The 19,703-nt window shown below is 39.9% G+C and overlaps 1 protein-coding gene across 1 annotated transcript in view; it reads right to left on the bottom strand.

Moving 5' to 3' along the window:
- The window catches only part of GRIP1 (glutamate receptor interacting protein 1), a 614,867-nt gene that overhangs the window by 119,217 nt on the left and 475,947 nt on the right, over positions 1–19,703 (bottom strand). The window contains 1 exon segment of the mRNA XM_032493355.1: positions 17,927–18,072. Within this exon segment, the coding sequence (XP_032349246.1) occupies positions 17,927–18,072 (146 nt within the window).

A 19,703-nucleotide genomic window follows, 5' to 3' on the forward strand; every position in this document is an offset into this window, starting at 1 on the left:
GGCATGGAGTGGCATCACTTTGTGGTTTCAATTTGCATTTCCCTGATGACTAAAGTGTCGAGCAATCTTCCATGGCTTACTGGCCATCTGGATACCTTCTTTTTACAAAGTGTCTGTTCAAACTTCCCCACCCCAACTTTCTGTTAGGTTGTCTGGTTTACTGATTTGTGGGAATTCACAAAAACTTATTCTGATATCAGTGCTTTATTGAGTATATGTTTTGCAAATTATTTCCCCCCCTCGATGGCTTACCATTTCAGAATCTTAATGGTGTCTTTTGATGAAGATAAGTTCTTAGTTATTCTTTTTTAAATTTTATGGTTAGTATTCTTTGATATGTTTAAGAAATCTTTGCTTCCTGTACAGTCATGATGATGTTCTCCTATGCTTCTGCTACAGGATTTATTATTTAATTTGCACATGTAGATCAGAAGTCCATCTAGAATTGATTTCTGTATATGATGTCACTATATATTTTCTTCACATGGATATAGCTGACCCATCACCAATTTTTTTTGAAAAGACCATTTTTCCTCACTGTATTACAATGCCACTCATGTCATAAATTGGATGACTACATATGTACAGTTCTGTTTCTGGACACTGTTTTGTTCTACTGGTCAATTTGTCAGTCTTTCTTATGCCAGCTAGGACACTGTCTTAATTACTTTAGCTTGTTAATAGCTTGGGACAGCTGGTAGCATAAATTCTCTGGCTTTGTTGTTATTCTTCAAGACTGCCTTGGCTTTTCTTGGCCCTTTGTAGACTGATGTTTTTATTGTATATGTAGCTCAGGGGAAGCTAGAACCCATTAGCTAAATAAGTGAGGGAGCTTAGGCTCCTGGCTAAGGAATGACAACGTATGAAATAATCATGTTAGGATTTACATGGTGGGTTTCATTATTAAATTTGGTAGACTGCCATAGTTTTCACAGACATTTAAACATGTTTTTTAGAATACTAATAGAAGTCTTCCCACTTAAATTTCTAGGGCTCTGATCTTGTCCCATGGAGATACATGATAAAGAGATTTTAAACTTTTAAAAGAGGGGGTGAGAAAAGTAAGGTCACAGAATTCCTTAAGGAAGTTTCTGAGCACAGGCACAGCGACCTGGGGCACATTTTGTAGACAAGGCTGTGTTCCTTACTGCAAAACCTCTGGAAGCTTTCATTTCCATTGTCAGTACCAAGGTGAGGACTTAAAAAAAAAAAAAAAAGAGGGGGCATGATTCTGTCTACCAGGAGCAAGCTTTCAGGAAACTCACAAAGTTTATGTCCTACTTGCTGTAAAAAGTGTAAAAGCCAAATGAATCTGGCATTTAAGTGACTGATACGAATGGGAAGGTAGAAATATCGGCCACAAAGTGAAAAATCCTTTGGCCTGACGGTTAAAAAGATTTGGCATATACACATGATTCCTGCACAATCATCATTTTCCATATCATCATTTTCCAGAAAGCCTGACTCCCCCTCAGTCTAAAAATAGTCAGTGTCAGGTTTTTCTGAGTTGGATAAGTGATCCACACAGAAAATGGAATGAATCTCCATCAGGTTCTGCTGAGGCAGAGAAACTACTTAAGTAGGAGTAAGTGCCTGCCAGCCTGAAAAAGAATTCTTACTACTCAGGGTTCTTAACCTCCCAAGACTGGGAGGGAACGAACGCTCTGTCAGGAAGAGTTAATGGCTTAATGGCAACATGCAGACTCTCTCTGGCATCCTGGGCTAGGTTCAGCTTTATGGTTACAGTAAAAAAAAAAAAAAAAAAAAGGATATCCTAGTCCTCTAGGAATAGATCTGCAATAAGATAAATGAATACCAACCATGCAGAGATCCTAAAAGCCAATTTACTTGTAAGTTGCCAAAAATATACTTAGAAATACTTAAAGCACCTATATTTCTGACTGACCTTGTGGTTTTACAGGACATAAACACAATATTTAAAACAAAACAAAAAACAAAACCAACACTGGGCCAAGTACAGGTCCAAAGACATGGCTGGATTAAAAAAGGAAAACAATTTGACCACTATGCATTCAAACCACTGATGCCTCGTCAATGAAGATGCAAAGGAGCAGGGCATCAACAGAGCAAGGGCACGAAGACGGCCCCCAGCGTGGGCCAACGTGACTGCTGGATAGGAAGACTAGGCACATTGTCCAGTGTCTTGAACCCTGTGGGTCCTCAGTAACACTCATTTATTAATCACAAAGTAAATGAAATTTTAAACAGAAAAGTTTGACCTATTGCTGGAAGGGACAGAAAATAAGCTGGACATCAGAATCAGGACCTAGAGGGGAGGGTATATAGTTCAGTGGTGGAGTGCATGCCTTGCATGCACAAGGTCCTGGGTTCAATTCCCAGTACCTCTGTTTAAAAAAATAAACAAATAAATAAACCTAAAAAAATTACCTCCCCCTGTAAGATTAAATAAAAAAAAAAGAATCAGGACCTAAGAAAGTTTAGACAGGTTGGAATGATGTGAGAATATTTAGAAGTTTTTTTTAACAGGATGAATGAGGATGTGCCTTACGTTTTTACTGTAAGTTTACAAAGTGCTTTGTCTATCATCTTGTTTCTTTGTCGCAACCACCCTGTGGGATGAGCCCGGGCATTTTAAACACTCTCCAGGTGACTCCATTGTTCAGTGAGGGTGCAGAGCTCTTGCTTTATGCGGCAAGCGTGGTTGGCAGGAAGCTGTTTGTTACTAGAGATGTTCAAATAGAGTTTGGTAAGGGAAGTCCTGAAGAAATTCCTGCATTAGATTGTGGTCCAAGCAAATGATGCTGAAATTCAATTACTGCGGTGTTATCAACTTCAGAGAACACTGTCCCCCAGGGGGACTTACATGCCTTCAGAAGCATGTTTTGATCATCTTGCCACCTATTGGGTTAGATGGGTCTTCTGCAGGCATCTGTTTCTTGACAAGGGAGGGCATTTGAAAGTGATAAATAGCACTTTATACTTCCATGAACAGAAATGGAAACAACTCCTGAAATACTTCAAAATACAGAAAACTTCCCTAAACCAGTACAAACAGCAGAAAGTTGAGCCCACTCTTTTGGTGGAAACTTGAGAATCTGTGGAGACCAAGGACATTCTGGACAAATCTGTAGAATGAAGGAAGGCGAGACTCTCTGCCAGAGGGCAAGAGATGGTTCCACTTTGAACCCTTCATCATGGAACCCTGACTTTGATGATGGTGCTGTAATATCACTCAGGGTGTCTTTATTACCTTAAGAAATGCATATAGACCCTTACTTTGGGAGTACACCTGTGGCCTTTTTCCTTGACTATCTTTTTCTCTCCTCACTTAGGAGACAACCTAGATCCTCATACTTCTGATTCCCTATGGAAATCTGGGCTGCAGATACAGTGCCCAGGAGTCTGTGAGAATGTCTGAGAATACTTGAGATGTTAAGAGAGGGAAGGAAAAAGAGGTCAGAGGATTCCTGGAAAATTACGTCTCACTCCTTTAGTCTGAGTAATTTTACCATAACCTGAATCAATAAAAATGTCTGAATGATTAAACACCAGTAATTAACTCAGTGTCTCACTTTCTTCCCTCATACTCAGAATTCTCTTGGGTGCTTAATATTAAATATTTGATGTTCTGGGATTTTTTTTTTTTTTTTTTGGTTCAATAATGCCCTTAGGCCTAACACAATTTTATTTTAAATGACAAGATTTCACTTTCATTTTTAAATATTCTCTGTAAAACTTTTTACTTTTGAAGGGATATTAACTGAGTCTTGCATTTCATTTTCAGAATCTTAAGTTTAGAGCAAAAGACATTGCCCGTTACTTTTTCTGCTGCTTTCAAAACTTTCATCCATACTTAAAACATTGATTGTTTCATAGATTAACTACAATTATTCTCAGTCTTCTGTTCGGTATCATATTAGATTTGTGAGGTTGATTCTAGGTTTAACATGATATTATCTGTGTGATCGTGGGCAATTACTATGACCTCTTTGAGATATTACTTTGTGAAAAACAAGGATAAGGATGTATATGTCACAGGGTGGCTATGACAATTAAATTCTTATTAATAATAAAATGTATAAAGTACCTTGCACAGAGCTTGGCAGACACTAACCACACAAATTGTTAGTTCTCTCCTTCTCCACTGTTTCTTTAGTTAAACCCAGGACATGCTGATGTCATCTGCACTGCTTAATTTCTTAGTTGGTAAATAAATTACTTTCTTTACTTGACCAGAAAAAGCTAGAGAAAAGTCTCTCAGGTCAAAAAATTAAATTATTATTTATATGCCCCCAGAAGTTTAAGTTAGTGTTTGCACCTATGTAAGAAGTAATGATGTTGTGGTCAGGAGAAAGTTCTAACGGAAAGAGAAAGGATGGCGGGATGAAGGAGCCAGACAGCTTTGTGGTGTATCACTAGTTCGATTTTCATGCATTGTTCCACTTACTTAGCTTTAAGTATTGTAAATGATTTCAATATTACTCTCTCTGCAATTTCAGATTATCTACACTGCTATGGATTGAGTTTTATAATCTATAACTAATGAATCCATATCTTGGACAAGGTACTAAAAAAAACACCTACACATGGAGCCTCTGAACTACACAAATTATGAAAATTAAATTAATTTTCTTTTTTTTCCACAGGTGGGATATTTAATATTCCTGCCAGATGATAACTTCAGCTTGACTGACCACACTAAAACATCTTAGGTCCTGCATATGCCCTCCCAAATGTGGGAGTTCTGCTGGAAAGGCTGCCAAGCTTTTACTATAATTCTGATTGGATACTAAAGCTTAAGTGAAGCAAATTGCACAGGTGAAGGTACCACTCAGCACAAAACTGTCCTTTAAGGAACTCAACAGATGTGTTCAAGTTACGGAAATCACTTCCGAGAAGTAGGAGGTAGCAGTCACCCAAAGCAGGTCTCCTCGGTGTGAGCCATCTAGACAATCTTGTCTGTACCAAAACTTCAAAGGGTCCTAAGAAGCAGGCAACCTACAGTGACGAACCCAAGTGCATACGGCAAAAAGGCTGGTGGGATTTTACATGAGTGCTGCTGAAATATTACTTGATTACTTGACCCATTTCTTGTGAATTAATAATTACCATTCCTTACTACCCTCTGAGACAGTGTGTGAGGCTTAATTTTTCTCACCTCTTGAGAGGTACAAACTTAAACCAGTGAGCTGAAAGTGTCAGGTCTCAATACTCTGATGGTTCAAATAAATGTGCTGGTTCAAATATCTGATGCTTATCTGAAACAACACCTAGGAGAGTCTAAGAGAATCTTCCTTGTACCAGTGCCTACAAAGCTGAGGCCCCTCTGGACGGTCTGGAACATGACGGGGGATGGACAATGAGTATGGATGATACAATTGATTTACACCCCCCAATTAGCAGCAACAGCTGTAACTATAAAGAAGCCCGGGGTCCTCAAATGACCTACAGAACACCATGCTTTCAACCAGCCATGACACCACAGCAGGGCACAACTTTCAAAAGCCATATAATTAGGGGCTTCTTTCGTAAAGACTCATATTTGCTCTTTGGTTAAAACAAGGGTCTTGTAAAATAAGAGGGCTGGTCTTTAGCAAGTGGTGTTGGGAAAGCTGGACAACTACATGTAAATCAATGAAGTTAGAACACTCCCTCACACCACACACAATAAACTCAAAATGGCTTGAAGACTTAAACATAAGACACTGTAAACCTAGAAGAAAACATAGGCAAGACATTTTCTGACATAAATCTCAGCAATGTTCTCCTAGGGCAGTCTACTCAGGCAATAGAAATAAAAGGAAAAATAAACAAATGGGACCTAATTAAACTTATAAGCTTTTGCACAGCAAAGGAAACTATAACCAAAACAAAAAGACAAACTAAGGGAGAAAATATTTGCAAGTGATATGACTGACAAGGGCTTAATTTTCAGAATATATAAACAGTTCATACAGCTGAATAACAACAACAAAAAACCCAATCCAAAAATGGGCAGAAGACCTAAACAAGCAATTCTCCAATGAAGACATACAAATGGTCAATAGACACATGAGAAAATGTTCAATATCACTAATTATCAGAGAAATGCAAATCAAAACTACAATGAGGTATCACCTCACACCAGTCAGAATGGCCATCATTCAAAAGTCCACAAAAGATAAATGCAAGAGAGGCTATGGAGAAAAGGGAACCCTCCTACACTGTTGGTGGGAATGTGGTTTGGTGTAGCCATTATGGAGAACAGTTTGGAGATTCCTCAAAAAACTAAAAACAGACCTGCCTTATGATCCAGCAATCCCTCTCCTGGGCATATATCTGAAGGGAACTCTAATTTGAAAAGATACATGTACCCCAATGTTCATAGCAGCATTATTTACAATAGCCAAGACATGGAAATAACCTAAATGTCCATTGACAGATGACTGGATAAAGAAATTGTGGTATATTTATACAATGAGATACTACTTAGTCATAAAAAAGAATAAAATAATGCCACTTGCAGCAATATGGATGGATCTGGATATTGTCACACTAAGAGAAATAAGCCAGAAAGAGAAAGAAAAATACCATATCACTTACATGTGGAATCTAAAAAAAAAAAAAAAAAAAGACACAAATGAACTTATTTATAAAAGAGATAGTCACAGACCTAGAAAACAAACTCATGGTTACCAGAAAGAAGAAGGAGTGGGGAGGGATAAATTGGGATTTTGGGATTAGCAGATACCAACTACTATATATAAAACAGATAAACAACAGGCCCTACTGCATAGCACAGGGAATTATATTCAATATCTTGTAGTAGCCTATAACGAAAAAGAATATGAAAAGGAATATGTATGTGTGTGTGTGTGTATAACTGAACTACTATGGTGTACACTAGAAACTAACACAACATTGTAAACCAACTATACTTTAATTTAAAAAAAGTAATAGGAGGGCTGGACACAAGGTGAGACAGTCCACTTTGTACTCTGATTCCAGTACTTCCCAATCTTCAAAGAACCAGAGAGAAATAATTTGTTGCTTGAATACCACTGCCCCTTCTTTGTTATTTCACTTTATTTTTTAACATATTTTTCCACTTGTGGGCAGTTTATTATGCAGGATTCTTCTCAAGTAGCACTTATCCGGGATGTTTATGTTTGTGTTTAGTATTACTATTATTTTTTAATTGAAGTATAGTCAGTTCACAATGTTGTGTGAATTTCTGGGGTACAGCATAAAATTCAGTCATACACACACATATATTTGTTTTCCTAAAAGGTTACTCTAAGGTATTGAATACAGTTCCCTGCCAGTGCATCTTCTTTGGGGGAGTCTGGGAGACTCCCTGCAAGTCTGGATTTCCAGTCTAATGTTTACTGTTAGACTCTGGAGCTATGGTGCTCCAGAATCACTGCAAATAGCTAATGAAAAGTTAGGCAAAAAATCAACTGTGGGGATCGGCCAATGAGTGACAGAAAGCCCTTCCATATAGCCCTGTGGGATTCAGGCACTCTGATGCTTTCATCTATAACCTGGAGGAAATGCTTCTTCAAGGGAAGAGAAAGGAAGGGAAGGGGGTGTCGAGGAAAGGGGAGAGGAGGAGGAGGAAGGGAGAGAAAAGAGAAGGGGAGGAAAGAAAGAATGAATAAGATTATCAAGATAGGAATACAAATTGGTTACTTAAGGCTTTACTGCATCTTTTACTACTACTTCTGGAGTTCTTCAGAGAAGAGTAAATATTTACTCTCAATTTAGTGAAATAAGCTGACATGCTGTTTTTGAGCTGTTTGCATTTCGTTCATTCAACAAATATTTAATGTGCACCTTTTCTGTGCCTCAGACATACACTGTGCATACAGTGCTATATATATATATATGTATAATATCCCTGTCTCTGCCCTTATGGTGCTTACAGTTTAGTGAAGGAGACAGCAGGTTAGGCTCACCAGCAAATCAGCATTTTAACGGTGATAATTACTGGTAGGAAAAATAAGAGTTCCTTGGGTAAGTAAAACAGGGAGACCCAGTTTAGATAGGGTGTCACGGAAGTTTTCTCTGAGGGAGTGACATTAAGGATATGCACAAAATACTGGGTAAAGAATGTGTGTTTGCCCATGTGCGGGGGTTGGAGAATTACTTCTGAGGCAGAGGGAACAGAACTTGCAAAGTCCCTGAGGATAGGAGCCTGGTATGTGGGAAGAGCTTAAAAAAGAGCCTTGGGAGTCAGAGAAAAGAGTTTCTAGAAAACCGTGGAGAGCTGAGATTGGGGAGGCAGCTCTGGAAACAGCATGCAGGGATTCCCAGGCACTGAACAGAGCTTAATTTTATCTGGAATTTAGTGCATGACACTGAATGAGAGTGACATGATTCCATGTCTGCTCTGTAAAGGTCTCTGGGGCTTATGTGTGAGCATGGATTTGGATGAAGTGGGAATGAAGAGTGGAGACAGGCCCGGGCTGGGAGGTGACTGGGAGCAAGAGGGTGGCATCTGGGAGTAAGAGGCAAGTGACTCAGGAAGGAAGCGGGCAGGGCACAGCCATTCCAGGAAAGACACAGCAGTTCACACCAAGATGGTAAAAGGTTCAACTCCCATTAGGCCTTGAGGCCCAAGATAGTGGGAGATTTGACTTCCAGTAGACCTTGAGCTTCATTACACACTCACTGTAATATATTAGCATGGTGAGGTGCACGTCCACAGGTGCCATGACAGTTTCAAGGCTGGCCATAAGAGGTCAAAAAGTGAGCAGCGGCCCAATTCCTGGAAATCTCAGCTCCTTCTCAAAAGTAGTTGGAATAATCTTCCCACTTGTTAGCATGTGAAATTACCGAGCCCATAAAAACTAACAACCGGCACGTCTCGTGGCCACTCTCCCTTCTGAGTGAGATGGCCCATACTGTCTAGGGAGTGTGTGTCTATTGAGGACCCAACCCCTACACCTCATGGTCTTTCTCTTGCCTTCTGAAACAGCCTGGACTCTGTATATGGAGTATGTATCTCTCTGAATAAATCTACCTTTACTCAACTGTGGCTCCCTCTTGAATTCCTTACTGTGCAAAGCCAAGGACATGCACTTGGCAGGATGCGTTCCAGGGACTTAACCGAGACCTGGGACACGTCCATCCCCTCATGCCACATTCTTTTTCCTGTATCACAAAGACAACTGTAGGGAAAGTGAGAATGGAGATGAGCAGGGTGACTGGCAGAGGAGAGATGGACCCTCTGGCAGAGCGACGTGTGAGTCAGGGAGGGAAGGAGGACCCAGGGTTCTGATCTGAGAACTGCTCAGACAGAGGCACTAATGCCTGAGATGGGGAAGATGGGAGGGGAACAGGCTAAGGGGAGAATTCAAGTTCAGTTCTAAACATTTAGCTTTAAGAATTGTCATGTAAATGTTGCAATAGACTGTGCTAATGGTTAAATTGCTTTAAGCAAAGATTCTGGAATCAGACGTAACAGGCTGAATTCTGGCTCTGTTCTTTTCTACCAGGGTAAGTTCTTCTTTTTTCTAATTCCTGAAATGGGGATACCTATGCCTCTCTTTTATGGTAAAAATACAATGAGATAATGTTTATAAAATGCCTTGCACATAATAGGCACTTAGTAAATGGTAGTTACTATTACTGTAATTTGCTAATAGCAGCATATTATGTTAGAGAAAAGACTGAATTTTGACCTTTATAAACTGTGTCATCCAAGCATATAAGGAATCTCAGATTTCTATTTTTTAAAACAGCCTAAAACCCTCCTTTCCGACCTCACGATGTATATAAAAACAATAATTATTACTCCAACGTCTTTGACTTAGTCTTGAACCCACAGGTCCCACTGATAGGTGATGAGAAGCCCTGGAATGAAAGATTCCTTTTTGTACCACAAGGAGGAGAAGATCAGACATGTTCACAGTCTGTGACCACAGGAGCTCTGTAAAAAAACAGCACTGGGAAGAGAATAGTGAGTTAGGGGAAAGGCTTTTTTAAGGCCAGTCTCATGTACATTCACTGAGAAGGAACAAAAAGTTCCCTAAGAAGTTCAAATGTTAACTATGAAGGTCTTACCTAATATTCCAGAACTGCAACCTTCAACGTTCAACATTAAATGTGTGATGACCATGAAGCCTGGAAAACCCTCTGTGTTTTCTAAGAATGTATTTTGGTTTGTTCAATGAAATTGTAAATGAATTCACTAGCCTCGTGTGAACTGATCTATCATGGAAATTGTGTGGATTCTTATATTAAAATCAGTAAGTGTCTGACTCCCACGGTCCACATAATCCTTTCCAGCTTTCTCAAAAAACAAGAGGAAACTTGGTTTCCTTAACAGGTAATAGAAGGAGAAACTAAGATGTTGTGAAGTACACTAAAAACAAAAAACGCTCTAAAAACAGGAGACATTATTTTGAACATTATTAAGTTTAGGGGAAAGATAGGTGCAACATCAAAGACTCCTCATTTACTTGTTCATTCATTTACTCAGTCAACCGAGAAATAAACCGCATCTTCCACTTATAGGGCACTGCAGAGGATACAGTGTGGGCAGGAAATAGCCCCTGTCCTCGAGGAGATTATAACTCATCAGGGAGCGATAGTGATATATACAAATAACTAGACTACCACACTGATGGGGTAAAGACTAGTTTTTACAAAAGAGACGTTGTGGGAGTTAAGATGATACAGGGATTGATGCCAGCTGGTTTTGCCAGTCTAGCTTCAAGAAGTAGGAATACATTTGAAAGACTGACATAGGAGAGTGAGAAAGCTCACATAAAAACAATAATAACAACAACAATGAAGCCATATTTTAAAATTTCTATGTGTTCCAGGAATGCACCAAGTACTTTAAATGTATTAGTAACTTCAAACATCACAGTTACCATAGGAAGAAGCTACTATGACCAGTTCCCATTTTACAGATGGGGAAACTGAGACTTAGAAAGGTCATCCACCTAGTAAGTTGAGAGCCAGGAACCAAGCTTGGGTCCTTTACATCACCACACTACAACGTCTCTAGGTAGGATGAAAGTCATGAGGAAACACAGTAAATGTGGTAAATACAGAAAACATGGTAAAACACTGGTCACAAATTATTAAATGTCCAGTGTGGCTGAAGCACACGGTTTTCTAGGAATACAACAAAAAACAAACCTCGAAAGGTAGGTCTGGAAAAGCTTGGGTAAGATCTTAGTGTCAGACTAAAGACTTGGGACTTTATTTTATAGCTAACCGGTGGGGAGATGCCCCAAAATTGTAGGAATAGGTGATAACATTGGGAGAGAGTATTTTCAAAGAAAGAAAAGTAAATCAGTTGAGAGAAAAATTTTGGAATGGTTCTCTGCATTTTACTTGTTCTAAAATAAAACAATTCTTCAAGACGTGTGGTCCGCTGAGTAGTTAATTATTGGATGTTTCTTGCGAATTAGTCTATTAGATGTTATAGTATTTCAAGTGGGATTAATGCTGAAATACCCCACAGAGAGCAGGTGAAAACCTACTGGCTTTTCCCTTTCTTATTTTACTGCTACCGACACAACATCTTCAGGTGCTGACAGCTATATGTTACAGAAGGAGGATGTTGGGTACTGGTGTGTTCTCAAGGCAATTTATATTCAAAGTTTGACCTCAATCTGCTTCAGAGAATTCACAGTAGAGAAATTCTTCATTCATCTTAAATTAAACCAGAGGGTCCTTATCAAAATGCCCTGACCTCCTGACTTCATGAAGACAGATTCAGGGCAGTTTCTACCATTACCCTGTGGTTATGAAGCCTGTGTCATAAATACAATCCAGGAGGCAGGGGCGCTTAACAGTGAGTGTTATCATGTGAGCAACTGCACCCTAGCCATCTTCAGTGACAAGCAGTGATATAGTTTACTCCCTTGCTTTGAATGACTGTTGGAGTTAATCTGATACCCTAACACACTACTATACCAAAAATGATCCTAAAAATAATAATTTAAATAATACTTTTACTATAGAGCAGGCACTGAAGTGGATGCTGTTGAACAAAGATAACTAAAATCTGGAGAAAAGAGTTCGTAGAAGAGTTTCATGCCTAACGGGGAACCTAAGGCCTTCTGTTTCTTTAAGGTTATATCCTATAGTTGTGCTATAATGATTAATGGAAGATCTAAAGAAGGGTAATTTTTCCCCAGTGAAATATTGTTTGAAGCTCATTTTACAACGAGGAATATACAATTAGTATCCAACCACAGAGGAAAGCAATCTTGATTAGTACTTTGGTAGTACTCTAAAAGGATGGCCTAGAATTGACCTCATAATCACTCGAAGTGCTTGTCTGCAACTCCTCTCAAAAGGAAAAGCAACTCTAGTCTACCTTAACACATGTACCCGACCTCAGAGAAACATATCGTGTGAAGAGAGATTTCCCCTGATAGGGTTCAGTCAGTTTTTCATCTTTCTAAAATACACTAGATTAAAGGGCTAATTTCCTCCTCAAGGGACATGTTTAATTTTAGAAGCATAATATACAATCTGAAAACGAGGGAATGTTAACCAACTTCCCATTAATTTATTAAATGTCTCAGAATGCTGAGACCAAGATTCTTAGACAGTGATCTCACAGTGGTATGTTGGCCTTATGCCTACTCTGGGAACGCTGGAAAACCATCTCAGGAAAATTTGTAACTGTCAACGGGACTGCCGGGGTTGACGTGATTAACAAAGGAAACAATCAACTTTCCTTTTTTAAATAGAAGGAAGGTCCCCGACTAGGAGTTCCTGTTCCGAGTAGTCAACATTCTTCTCTATTTACCTTCACATTTTCCGAAACAACAACATGAGGGCCTCTGGGAGGAGTGTGAAGACTTCTGGCAGAGTATCAGAGGTGAGAGCTGAGATTCTCCCCATAACCCATTTGCACAGCCCACTCACTCGGTCCCTGTCTTCTGAGCCATGGCGGCCCCACACTCTGTTCCCTGCTTGCTCATGCTTGTTACACCCTGATTGTTTCTTGGGGCTAGAGGGGCAGGCAGGTACCTTGAAGGCTCATCCCTAATAAGTTAGTTTTTAGTTTCTGGATCCCTGAAATAATTTGGATAGTCTGACTCTAGTGGAAGAGGTACTCACGGACATTTTTAAGTACCTGAGTAACACTCATGTAAGAATACAGAATTCTGTAGGATGTCATTCAGGCACTCCTTCTAGAAGTTTAATATTATTTTTGTTGCAAAGAGGATGAGTAGTAGGTGTTGGAATTGGGGTAACATGGACTAGTAATTTAACATCTTCCTTTTCCCTAAGGTCCCATTTGACTATATTTTAGGTGATATTTATTGTGATAGAATCTAAAGGGTCTTTTCAATCTACAAGTGAGAACCACTGTTTCTCTCTTGTAACATGAGGGGACTAGACTTAAACAGTGGTTTAAGCTGTAATCATTTTAATTCAGTATGAACAACAGTTAAATGTTATTTGAAACTATTTTTATTTTTAATTTTTTGCTTTGGAGTTACAGTTACATCAATTTTTAAAAAACGGAAACTTCTGAAATCTTTTAAGAGAAGTTACTAAATTCACAGAGTCATTGGATATTAGAGCTGGAAGGACCTTTGAAAAATGAAATGCAAAGCATAGCCAAGAGCCAGTTATGATAACACCAATAAACCTGCATACTTTTTGGTTGCAATGAAATTAATCATCTCTTCTGATGACTCATCACATTCAAATTCATCCCTGATAAAAACAATTGCTTGAAAATGACTATTTTGTGTGTGCTTAGGATTGAATGTAAGTAAGGCCTATCCATACAGCTGGGCAAAGATGTAATCCATTTGGGCATTTCTAAGAAAAGGGTAATATTTTTCTCAGTATCCTTGGTTTTGCTTGCTGGCTTAGTCCAGGAAAATTGAAAGAAATAGAAGGAAAGGTTTGAAGCCAAACAAAGAAATAGTCAGAGAGAATCACAGACTTACAGGAATTCATAAAAATACCACAGGTAGATTAAGAGGTTTTGTGACTCAAAGATGCATAAGGTCATTCTGCAGTGTAAGATGATGTTATGAAATCACTTCATTCTAAACCTACAGCATAAACCCTGGTGTTTTGCTATACTGTATGCATACCCACTTAATGACGATTAGTCGTAAGAACAGCTAATCTATGGGTGAACGCACTGCTCAGTCCACCGTTATCATTAAGAGCCGCCTATGTATATCTGAAGCCTCCATGTGAGGGGCAATAGAAATCAGCCAGGAAAAAAAAAAGACGTTTACGAACGTCGCCACTGAATTTATGGAACCCAGCCGCACAAGAGAAAAATTCATCAATAACTAAGACAATGTAAATACCCTCAAGAGTTGCCAAGAAAGTGAAATAGGAGTTCAAAAGGGAGAGAAAATGAGAGACTGAGGACACCAAATAGCAGCAGGGTGAGGAAGGGAGGTGGACGGACTTGAAGAGATATATACGTATGTACAGTGTATTTCTGAAAGGTTTATGCATGCGAACAGTAAATATTGGGAACAATAGTGGGGGAAATTCGTGACATTTGGGAGAAGTATTTCAAATGTTATCTTTCCATCTTTATTATCAACCACAATAGTTTGTAGGTTACATTTGACCTCTACTAAAATGACCTAGATTTCTGTCTCTTAGTAAGAAAGCTTGATAAATTACACTACAGTTAGCCTTGTTTAATATGGCCAACAAGAAATCCATAGGAATTGCAGGACCAGCAACCCCCCTCCCAGCTCTTCCCATGGAAGAAAGTGGAAAGTTATAAAATAAAAAATTGATGGAGAATCTTGTAATTGTTAAAAATCCTGAGTTAAGGTATAAGCCAGCACAGATCTGGTATGATCTGCCCCTCCTGACTCCGTAACACTGGCCTAAGGATTGATGTTTCGAACGATGGCCCTGAGAACTGTGTGCTCCTCTGCCCAAGTATCTTTAATTTAATATATATTCTTAAAAACATATTTTAGAAATATTTTCAGCAAAGGTTTAAACAAAATAAGTTTTCTGAGGAATTCTAGAAAATAAAGTCATCCAGACACATCATTTATCAAACATTCTTTCTAAAAAGGACATCAGATTTCTCCTGCCTCTCCCCAAATGTCTGCATTTCTCACTTCTCCCACTGAAGGATAAGAAACCCTACAACTGAACTGAAAGGCTTGAAGTCAGCCTCAAATCACTAAATCCAATTTTCGATGCCAGTTGTTTATAATCCTTCTTTCTCATCACATTTTGCTCCCCTTCTGCCCCAAATTTAAACTAACTGAAGGATAAACCTGAGAGTAAGGGCTGTTTCCTTTACTTTTTTGATATCCCCTAAAGTGCTCAACATGAGGCTGGGCACATAGCTCAATCTTTCGTCAATCTTTCTTTAGTTAGGTTCTGTTGAGCTTTATTGTCTGGGGCTCTTTGCTTTATAGGTTGTTTTATCTGGAAAATGCATCACTGTAGCTTGTGGAGAGGAGGGAGTGTGGAGGAGACGCTTAAACTAGGAGTAACTTCTTTTGTAATTCAAAGTCTTTCCCAGTCTCTCCAGGAAAGACTACAGCATCAAAATAACCTCATTATCCTTTCTCTCTTGCATCTGTGGGACAACCCTCTCAGGCTTGTCCAAGTTATTGAAATGAAAATTGCAGGAGAGCTCCTGGAGGAAAGTGGTCATTTCATATTTATTCTTGTACTTCCAGCATCTCCATCAACTTAAATCACAGATCACAAACATTTACTAAATGAACAATTTGTTTTTTGAAGGAGAGACCCAATAGGCACCTGAAGATGTCTGTTGAGGAAATTCCCTCTGTGCCAAAGAAGAAATAATCCTCAAGAACTGGCAGCCAAGAACATCCAGAAAGATCTCAGACCCAGAGTCTGCTACTGTCTCCAAGTCAAGTGCCTGCAAACATGTTGGTCTTTGCCAATGCTGCCTCCAAGCTCTAGCAATCCTGTCAAACCTACTTAATTCTACCTTTCAGCACTTTTCCTCACCTTTTTGCCCAACTCATTGCCTCTAGCACAAAACCTAAAGCAAGTTTAACGAATATGCTTCTAAGCAACACTCAGATACTCCACAAAGTAGACAAGCTAGAAACAGAAATTGGCAAGAAATATGCTAGAAGCCTTGTCTTTTTCTTCTTAGCCCTTTCTTGGGAAGGCAGATGTAGGCAGGGCCAAGTCCTCACCATGCCTCTTGGTGATCCTTACCCCTGGCTACCACTGGGGGCTCTGCTGGTCTCAAGGCCTTAAAACACACTGGGCCTCTTCAAAATGCCAATAGTGGTGTGGGAAAACAGGAAACACTTTCGTATCACCCCCCCAGCATCAACCCAGCATCAACCCAGCAGCCACCCAGTGGTCAGAGAGGAAGGGAACGGAAGGCTGCACGGGACTCTCCCTGAGGTGGTTGCCCAAGTGCAGAGGAAGAGGTGGTGGGCGAGTGGGCGAGTTCTTCCCTGCGAGGCTGGCTCATCTGCAGGGGCTCTGCCTTAACCACGCTTCCGCCTCGCTGAAGCCCAGACTGAGGGAGTTGGAGTGGGCAGCATCATGGCCCTTCCAGGGCTACCTTCCCCGACTCTGTGGGTTCCACAGTCCTGCTTTTGGTGGACCCCCAGTGCTGACCCCACCACTGCCTCCAGGCCGACCCCTCTCCCCGCGGCCTGGCCTGAGGATGCTGTCAGTGCGACCACCAAGGCCCCAGGAGGGGAGGGCGCTTGGTGAGGAGGGAGCATGCCTGAATCGGCACTCTCGGGTCTGGGTGGTTGGTGGCACTGATAACTGCCTTGTAATAGGCACTGCTAGTCTCCATTTGACAGATGACGTAACAAAGGCACAGGGAAATCAGTAACATGGTCCAAAGTCATAGCTAGAAATCAGTAGAGCTGAAAACAGAACCCAAATCACCTAACTCAAAAACCCTATAAAAAAAAGTAAAAAGAGAAAGAAAAGAAGGAGAAAGAGAAGACAAGAGAAAGGAAGAATGGAGGGAAGAAAGTTCACTCGATTCCTGACCTTTCCATGTCAAGGGCATATCATACCACTTAGTGTGCTAAGGACTCCTTAACTCTCACACTTTAAGGCTTGCAAGAAACCTCACACCTCTCTAAGACATTTCAGGCCAGCAGACAGATTGGGAATACCTTTAAGCAACGTTGTTCTGCATGAATCATACAGAGTGGGAAATAAAGTGGTTTCCAGTTACAGAGTAAGTGTCTTTTTCTCGGCTACATTTCACCAGCATAAAACCTGCTGGTAAAGTCAGGTCACACAATCAAGTCTGATCATTGTAACAAGTACTTACAACGTGATTTAAGGTTCAATTTCAGGTCCCAGTTCATTCTCTCATAATTTCTCTGCCTTAGTCAACACTACACAAAACTTTGGCTCTCCCTGCACACTGACAGGCCACATGAGAGAATCTTTCCAGTGTGATGGTAGAAATAGAATTACTTTCTATTGGAATCATTATTTAAAGAAAGAATACTGCACTCAACTTCTTGTCTGAATCAATGTACTCCCTTTGCTTTCTTTGCCCCAAAGTCTCAGGATAAAATGGTAATTTCCCTTGATTTTGATTACTGGCTTCATATTGTAAAGTTATAAGAAGGAAAGGAATCCCCTACTGTTTCCAGTTTCCATGTAGTAAAGGAAAAAGCACCAACCCCTAAGTTAATAATACCATTTTTGTGATTTGGAGGGGAAAATACTTTCCGGCCAAAGGGTAACCCACACAGAAGAGCTGATTACTAGGTGAAACACGCTGACAGAATGAGATGTTATTATAGAATCCTATTGACACAAGAACTCTAAATCGCTGAGTATACTTCGCCTCTTCCTGAACTCAAACAGAGTAATAAGATAGTATTGATGAAATTCTGTCTGCTACAGGAGGACGTAACAGTTCATTCTTAACCCAAAGGGGTTTATCGGGGATGGACAGTGACGTGATGGAGAGCTTAGAGATCCCACCCTCAGGGCTCTCACATACCCATGACTGAGACGTCGTATTCTATCAGCAACGTCGCTTCTTGTCCACACTGCTTAAGAATACTCATGGCTTCAGCATGCGTGCTTCCAAGAAGCCGAATTCCATCCACACTGAGCAACCTATCGCCAGGTTTGATTGTGCCCTCTCTGAAGGGAGAATAAAGAAACGGTCTTATTAACTTAGCCTCATGGGGCTTCTCATTGATAGTCACTTAGCCAGAGTGGTTCTTTCACACACATTCTACCAACCATTTCATTTGCATTTCCTCTGAAGCATCAAGTGTGACGTTAAGAAAGTAAAGAGGTAACCCTGAACAGAAAATTGCTGCCATAGGAAAATCAGTAACAAGAAAATAACTATACATCAGCAAATAACTAAGTTACCCATAATTAAGTCTTGGGGTGCAAAAGTAACAAAGGCACATTTTTCCTTTTCTAGATTTTTGCCAAAATGTCTAAAATTTGATTTATTGGAGCCCAGGAAATAGCATTAATCTGTTTCTCCAAAGCCAGGTGAGCAGAAAAGCCTGCTGATTCCAATCAATTTATTACCAGTGAACTCAAGCAGGAGAGGGAACGCTGGTGAACAATTTCCCTAGTCTGTAAATTTTTCTACTGATTTATATGGCCATTTGGTGATCATTAAATTGATTCAGTCTCATGTTCACTAGAAAAGCCAGGCAGATACTACTCTCTTTTCTGTGACCGAAGACACTCAAGGCACTGGGAGAAGATGCCCCAGGACAGCAATGACACCACTGAAGTCTAGCCAGGAAGGCTTCCAGGTTATAACCCTCCTGCCTCATGCAGGGTCACAAAGATGAGATAATCAGATGTAGGGATTACAAGTCTAGGACTTGAAAAGAATAAAAATGATGTTTTAAATATCTTTCACCTAGATAACCCTCTAGGTATTTTGATTCTAAATCTTTATCTTAAATTCTTAGATTTCCTTTAGTCCTACATTAATTTGGTACTACATCACTCACAAACTAAAGCCTGCTTCTGAAATTTCTGTCAATTCCAGATCTAAATGTTAATAAGAAACAGAAATACCCTCATTTGCTTCAGGAAAAACAATTTACAAGAAAAGCAAGGGAAGGAAAAAAATGGCAAAATTTCCCTGGAAATTTTGACTTTGTATTATCCTCTGCAAAGGCAAATACACTTTAGCAGAGGGGAGAAACCAGTGTCTTCATATCTTCTTATTTTACATTAAACATCAACATTTTCAAAAAGTGAGCCAACAGTATGAGCTTTGAAGGAAAATAAATCTGAATTCCTCTCTTACTTCATTCATGTACTAGCTGGCGAGTTATTGAAACAGAATGGGTTTCGGTTTTGTCCCCTGTAATGTGTATAAAAACACCTCATCTAGTGGGTGGTTGTGAGGATACAATAAGACAATGTCTGCCAAGCACTTATCACAGCTCCTGGCACATAGTGGATGCTCCATAAGCAGTATTTATTATTAGGACTATTTCTCCTGCTTATGAAAAGGTTTCAAACATTCATCCTAGTCTGAAACACAGTGCAGAGTCAGGGGTAACCAGCGCATTTCCTCCTCCCCTTCAACAATACAGAAAGGCGGGAGTTGTGTTCTCCCATCACGATGGAGTGGACTTCTGCTGTGGGAAATGAACACAAAGATAAGCATCTCCTGGGAAATCTAAATTGTGAGTCTACTGGAGACCCCACAATGTTTATGGTGGGACAGCTGAAGGGGCTTCCTTCAGATATTCAAACTAGCAAGGAAGAGAAAGCTCTAGACACTAACA

The sequence above is a fragment of the Camelus ferus genome, chromosome 12, assembly GCF_009834535.1.
Source record: "Camelus ferus isolate YT-003-E chromosome 12, BCGSAC_Cfer_1.0, whole genome shotgun sequence".
Classification (NCBI taxonomy): domain Eukaryota; kingdom Metazoa; phylum Chordata; class Mammalia; order Artiodactyla; family Camelidae; genus Camelus; species Camelus ferus.